The sequence below is a fragment of the Austrofundulus limnaeus genome, unplaced genomic scaffold (assembly GCF_001266775.1).
Source record: "Austrofundulus limnaeus strain Quisiro unplaced genomic scaffold, Austrofundulus_limnaeus-1.0 Scaffold11, whole genome shotgun sequence".
Classification (NCBI taxonomy): domain Eukaryota; kingdom Metazoa; phylum Chordata; class Actinopteri; order Cyprinodontiformes; family Rivulidae; genus Austrofundulus; species Austrofundulus limnaeus.
Genome location: NW_013952413.1, coordinates 4,618,596 through 4,625,632, shown reverse-complemented (window position 1 = coordinate 4,625,632; position 7,037 = coordinate 4,618,596). Strand labels below are relative to the sequence as shown.

Sequence of the window (7,037 nt, the reverse complement as noted above, 5' to 3'; positions counted from 1 at the left end):
GAACGCATTGGTTTGAAAATAAGTTTCACTAAATTTAAACTGAATTTAATGGTTTGAAACTGAATTTAAAGTTTTGATTTTGAATTAATTTGMTTTGAAACTGTATTTTGGTTTGTTAAAAATTCAGTTAGACTACTTTCACTTTCAGTTCCAAAATTCAGATTTTTGTGTCACACATCCTGGTCTTTAAGAAAGCCAGCCAGATTAATCAAACACAGATCCACAGATTTCTATTGTGCAAAAACTGACAGTTATTTTATTGCAGTGATTAATTTTACCTATAGAAAATGTTATKTTTAAATCACACCATGGATCAGTCAGCAGCAGCATCTGATCAATATTGGATTAGATTAGATTAGACCTTTATTGTCATTGTACAGAGCACAATGAAATTACMGTTCAGAACACCCATTCAGAAGAAGACAAAGCATAACAAACATAGGAGAACAGGTGCCCTGGGTCATGCTGCCRCTGACCCTGCACAGAGCAAGGATCATCTTCATGAAGACATCATGAGGAGGCTCAACCCTTAACAGAAAAACTAAAAACCACACAAGGGAATATGAGGGGGAAAAACATCATATTATATCAACAATGTGACACACTATGGTGTTTATAAAAAACCTCTGCATAGAGCACATTTATTAGCCAGAGGAGTAAGTGAGTTTAGGTGGGCATTTATCTGAAGCCATGAGTGTTGTGATGTAAATGTAACATTTTCCACATACAGGTAAAATTAATCACTGCAATAAAATAACTGTTTTTGTCACTTTTACGGTGGATTGCTTCAATTCTGTTACATACAGAAGGCCAGCTTCACTGAAGTGAAACAAATCCGTTGATCTGTGTTTGATTACTCTGGCTGACTTTCTCAAGGACCAGGATGTGTGACACAAAAATCTGATTTTTGGAACAGAAAGTGAAAKTAGTCTAACAGAATTATTAATAAACCAAAATACAGTTTCAAAGCAAATTAATTCAGATACAAAACTTTAAATTCAGTTTCAATTTAGTSAAATTCATTTTCAAACCAATGCATTCAATTTCAAATTATGCACATAYAGARTCAATCAGAGCAATTCAAATTCAATTCCTRCTGGTACAAGAYTTATCCCATAARAAACCATAYCAGCATTTAAAAGCTTCTTTTAGAATTTAAAAATCATTTCAACTAAACTAGGTCAAAAGTTAATATTAACTTTTATTACAACATTTGAAAATGTAAAACATCTTTGTATCCCATATTAATGGAAGTCATGGTACTTATTGTGAATCAGATGCAAAGCTAGCAAAAATAACGTTTTAACTTTTCTCTTATGGGAAAACATTCACTAAAACACTAATGTATGAAAGCAGATACCGAGCAAAAATAAAATAATGTACGATTATCATTCTAACGATGTATTTTAACAGTATAACAAAGAATGTTAACACAATATCATTTTAACATTGTGTTGTGTTGCAGTTTAGATTCTACTGATGCTTCAGTCAGTTTTACAGATTTGGTTTATTGTAATATTGTGTATAGTAAGTTGAAAATATATTTTATCATTGCGTGATGAATACAGTAGAAAAACATTAAAACTAATGGGAAAAAGAGATTTTTGTTTTTTACATTAAGAAAGTTTTTGTACTAACCTGCCTGAGTCAGTAAAACCTGAACTGCAACCCAGGTTTAACAAGTCCAAACTTTATTTTTTATTATTTTGACTTTTATGGTACAAACACATTTCTCTGCTATCATTAATGGGGTTTTAAACAAAGCAAAAGCTTTACAGTTTTTCAAGTTAAAAGTACTTAAACACAAATAAATGGCCTCTAATTTTACTCTTAAGCCATGTTAGTCATTTTAGATGTTGCTGTGATTTTCCTCCATCTGCTGTCTCCACTTATTTCAGTCGAACACTATGAGAACCGTTTTGATGTGATTTGTGTAGAAGTTAGTACAGAAAAAACCCAGGCGGGAAATCCTCGCCCACCATGATGTCTACCTTTTTATTGACTTTATTCTTTTTTTGTCATTGTAAAGTGAATATCTTTTGTATTTATTTATCAGTAGCCTGTTCTGCACACGTCAAGATGATAAGTGTGGTGAATGTTTGAGGAATTTGTTTTTGAGTGTGTTGAATGGATTTACAGAAATAACAGAGTCTTTTTTTAAAGAGGTGACGTGCATTCACCGGAATTTGTTTTAGAGGTGCACGAGAGAATGGTTGAATATATTTTGTTCTGTTTATTGGAGTTGACAGGAGGAGTCCCGTACGGACATTTTCAGTGCAACTTTACTGTAGAATCAGTCCGTTTATTGTGCCGAGAGATGGAGTTACTCGTGAATGTTTGCTAGCAGCACACCTGGCACTTTGTATGAAACCTACCTTTAAATTCTTGTAATGGTTTGTCATTGACCGTTTGTCTTCTCTGGTGTGAGACTCAGTATTTGTGTTCTGAAACCTGTACATTGTGCGCAATGACTGATTAAAGAGTTCCAACATATTTGAGCCCAAAATTATCAAGGTTTTTAATGTCTATTCTTTGTGTTTTGTGGCTTCTGATGCTTTTTTGTGAGTATTGATGTAACTCTTTCCTCAGTGTCAAGCATTGTCAGCCACCCTGAATGTTTTATTAAAGACATTTCAATGTGCTTTTGTCAAATATATTCTCCCGTTTCATGTTTTTTTTTAATATTCGTTTATTCAGATAAGTGCTTATAGTTTTTTTAAAAAACAAATTTAAAGGAGGGTGTTTTGTATTTTCCAGACACATTCCTCAATTCTAGACCACAATCTATTCTACCTTCRGTTGTAAAATGCTGTATRTATCAAAAAGAAAAAACTTGTATAGGTCTTCTGGRCRGGTTCTTCTCCAATGAAACGTTTCGTCTCTCCTCCAAGAGACTTCTTCAGGTATGTTMTTCYGTATGTTGCGGGTGTTTCGGAGAAACAGACGTTTATTTTCTAAACGTGATGTCCCAGTGGCTTTCAAACCCCAAAACACATTACGGCAAAGGCTGGTTCACCCCAAAGATCCGGTTCCCCCAGCACAAACAGAGCAATGTTGTATATGCTGTTAAGTGCCAGGAGGACTGCGACCAGTTATACATCGGGGAAACAAAGCAACCACTGTTCAAAAGAATGTCCCAACACAGACGAGCTACATCTAATGGCCAGAACTCTGCAGTTTTCACTCATTTACAGGCCAGCGGTCACTCTTTCAGAGATGAGGATGTTCTCATTCTTGATAGAGAGGAACGTTGGTTTGAGAGAGGAGTAAAAGAAGCCATTTTTGTGAAGAAAGACCGTCCATCATTAAACAGAGGTGGAGACCTCCGTTTTCAGTTGTCCCCCTCCTGCAGTACGGCTATTGCCAGTATCACTCCACCCCCTGTTAACAATAGTTGTTAATTAGGTGTCAACGATAGCCATGTGATGTGAGTATCAGTCACATGGAAGCAGGACTTAAAAGCCTGAATTTTGCCTGAAACTCTCAGACTGAAGAAGTCTCTTGGAGGAGAGACGAAAYGTTTCATTAGAGAAGAACCCGTCCAGAAGACCTATACAATTTTTTTCTTTTTGATTTTTTACCTGGATTACTGAGATGCATCAGGACATTTCAAAAATACATTGATTTCGCATAATAGCCTCTCTAAATGGCTTGAAATTGGCCTGTCTCTTGACACTCCCACCTCAGCACATTTTCAAACAATCCTTCAGGGGAGGTCTGCTCTGTGGGGCAGGAGCTGGGCTGCAGACTGAGCTCCAGGGAGGAGCTTGGTACAAAAAGGCGGAGCTTTGTACCAGCAAGTCTTCAGGCAGCTCTACGTGGCTACGGGAAATTCAAGGATTTCTAAAACATGTATGAACAAGTCAAAGCAACACTCTGAGTGTATTTTTGATGAGAGAATGACATTAATAACATGGTAAAAACTGAAGCAGTCAAATACAGTATTAAAAAAATCAATTTAATTTGAAAATTACACAGTTTCTTGTCAGTAGTACTGCTGTTCTTCACTAACACAAGCACAATGATGTTCCCATGTTGGTTTGCTTCTGGCTCTGGCACTCATCTGGAGAAATTGGGGATGTGCTTCAGGGTTTGTCTCACTCGAACAAACTCTGGTACATTCTGCAGACTTTCCCTCCACTTCTTCTCTTCCAGCTCATACTGGAAAACATAGCAATAAAAAAGTAAATTTTACTTCATAGATTTAAATGCCAATCACACAAACAGCTCCAGAAGAACCAACTTATTTAGGGGCTAAAAGATTTGATTAAAGGGGACATATCGTGTAAAATCCACCTTGTAAATTTTGTTGTGTACTTGGAGTCTCTGGGACCGCAGAAAAGTTGAATTTAGTCTCTCCTGGTGCTGCGTAGATATCTTTATATTCTGTTTTGGGTTGTATTTTTCAACCTGTTCAGTTTTCTCTATTCTCTCTGGTGTTTTCTGAACTATTAGGTCACGGTTTTTGTGACGGAACATCTAAATAAGGTCTGAACTTACCAAACAATATTTAGTCTTCATTCTCCTGTGGCTCTGGGTCAGACTCTGGCTCCAACATGTAAGGCTGGATGGACAAGTTTTCTGTTGTTGACAACTTTTAATCAACTTGTAAATAAAACACCAATGTGCTACTATGTACTGCTTTAGAAGCTGGGGCAGGGGTGTGTGAAGTGCCTCATTTGTATTTAAAGAGACAGCCTTAAAACGAGTTGATCTGACACACCTCAGAAAAGAGGTGAAAGAGGGGCTTGTGGAGTTATAATAAGGAGGAATTCAGACCAAAGCAATAAGTTCTACTTTATATAGACCCCAACTGAATGATTTAAATGTGAAAAAGGATTTAAAGCATATGTCTAAACAGTTGATATGTCTTCTTTGAACAAACACAGTTCAACCAAATAGTTTGATTCTGACTGGACTGATAGACGAACGGCTTGTCAGAACAAGAACAAAGTGTATTGTTTCCATTTCACAACAACTCTACTCTCAACAAAAATAAGCAATTGATCCAAATGCTGTTCTATAAACCTGAATAGCTGCATTACAGTCATTTTCATGGAATTCTATTGTTATTTTAAAGTGCAAAAAKAAGCAGCAGCAGCTAGTTGCAGCTGGCACAGCCTGGGTGATTTCTATTTGGAAATGAATAAAAAGAATAAACTGTTCAAATGAAAGTTACTGAAATAACGATCTACCACAGGTAAGATATTAGTTGTACCTTTTCACAAAAGCCTTATTTCATGTGAACTATGCCTTGAAGGTATCTCACAAGTTAACCAAGTTTCTTAACTTGTAAACCTACAAGTTGTATTTTCTGCTGTCTTCTGTGAAGTTTCATCTCCAAGTCAGAGGCAGGCTGGAGCTCCCTTTTCTTCAGCTGCTCCCTCCTTTTGTTTTCGAGCACACATTGCAACTCTGGCTTTCTTCTTGGCAGCACACCTCTGAGGACATGATGAAATATTGATGAAGGTTAGGATGTCCGGATTACGATGAAGAACAGAGGAAAAATAAAAATCCACAAAGCTTAGGTCACATGAAAGTGACTTATAATGGTTAACATTAAGACTTCTGCTGGCAGGTTGGGAATGTTTAGGAGGATTTTGACTCAGTAAAAGCTGAACATATTGTGTTTATCTGTGGTCTGGATCGGCTGGACTGGGGAGGCCTAAGAGGATTCACTAACTGAAGGAAGGGGGGGACTGGAGCTGTCACTGCTTTATGGCTGCCATTATAACCCATTTTTACAACAAGCCCTAAAAATACAAAATACCTGAAGGTTTTGAGTAACCAAGCTACTATAATAGGCAATAAAACCAGCCGAATTACATTAATATCATGGTTCTGAAAGAAATGCTAAAAATAAGTCAAMATTTACAGGGACTACGCCTTTCTGTGAGGAATGTTTGCACCTGGTGCAGCTYACCTGCTGCAGATTGTTGGCAAAAAACATTTTCTCACCGTCTGTGGCAGAATAGCAGCTCCTGATGAAGAGCTCTGTGCTGGAGCGACGCCAGCAGGGGGTTTATCAGCTTTTGTGGTTTGATGAGGTCATCTTCCTCCTGTTGTTGATTTTCAGTCACCTGCCGAGGCGAGTTCATCCAGCAGTGAGTTCTGTCTTGAACGCACAAGGACAAGTCAGGGTGTTCAGCCAGACGGACGGTGAAGGCTGCAGAATTACAACTATTGGATCAGACATACTGAGACGTAATTTTACATCAGCAAAATAAAATGACCTGGACTATTTTCTGATTTACTCTTACCCGTTTTGTTTTTGATGCCCATTTTTTGTGATATCTGAATAATAAAACAGAAGTCAGTCAGGGCAACGTTAGGGCAAATTTACAAAAACACAAATTTACAAAAACAATCTCCTAATTTATTAAAGAATCTCTACAAAATCAAGATTTTTTTGGAATATGCAATATAAACAGAAATTAAACCTAAAATGAATAAACCTTGGTTTTTAAGGTTTTATATTCAACACATAAATAATTAATGACCCCTTTTTCAGTTTTAACTAATTTTAAAATGTAATACTTGGCAAATTAAAACCTTCACTTTCGTCACTTTTCCTCTTTTCCTCTTCTTTGTTTTCTTTTTTCATCTCTGTGTCCATTATAATAAATTAATCCCAAAAGAATTTATAATAAAGGTTTAAATATAAATCAAGTGGAGCATCATGGTGAAATGCCATTTTGCTGCATTTGTGAAAATAAAACAGTTGGGCTTTGTTTGGACACTCAGACATCAATTCTAAGTTTCACATTGCCGGACAGGAAGGAAAAAAAACAAATAAACCTTGAATGTTTGTCTATTAGCTAAAACGGCTCTCCATAGGTGGAGGGGGGAATGCTCGGACGTTGTTGGTCTGGACAGGTTTTTGATTGAGATTTATTCTTAATCAACAAACTTTTATTTTTTTTTCCTCTCAGGGTGTTGTTCGTAATTAAAAACCCACTTTACACAGAAATACTTTTTTAAGTTTTATTGAAGCCATGTTGAATATTTTCACAAAGTAAAAAAATACACTTAAATAA

General features: G+C 36.5%; 1 protein-coding gene across 2 annotated transcripts in view; it reads right to left on the bottom strand.

The window, feature by feature from the left end:
* Nucleotides 1-3,937: 3,937 nt before the first annotated feature.
* LOC106513225 (protein FAM107B) overlaps nt 3,938-7,037 on the bottom strand; it is a 3,670-nt gene continuing 570 nt past the window's right edge. The window contains exons 2-5 of one of the 2 annotated variants that reach the window (XM_014001943.1): nt 6,261-6,294; nt 5,959-6,166; nt 5,303-5,441; nt 3,938-4,161 (exon numbers count right to left, since the gene is read on the bottom strand). In XM_014001943.1, the coding sequence (XP_013857397.1) occupies nt 4,060-4,161; nt 5,303-5,441; nt 5,959-6,166; nt 6,261-6,294 (483 nt within the window). In that variant the 3' untranslated portion in view covers nt 3,938-4,059. The remainder of the gene's footprint in view (nt 4,162-5,302; nt 5,442-5,958; nt 6,167-6,260; nt 6,295-7,037) is intronic. The other variant, XM_014001944.1, reaches the window with a different exon arrangement.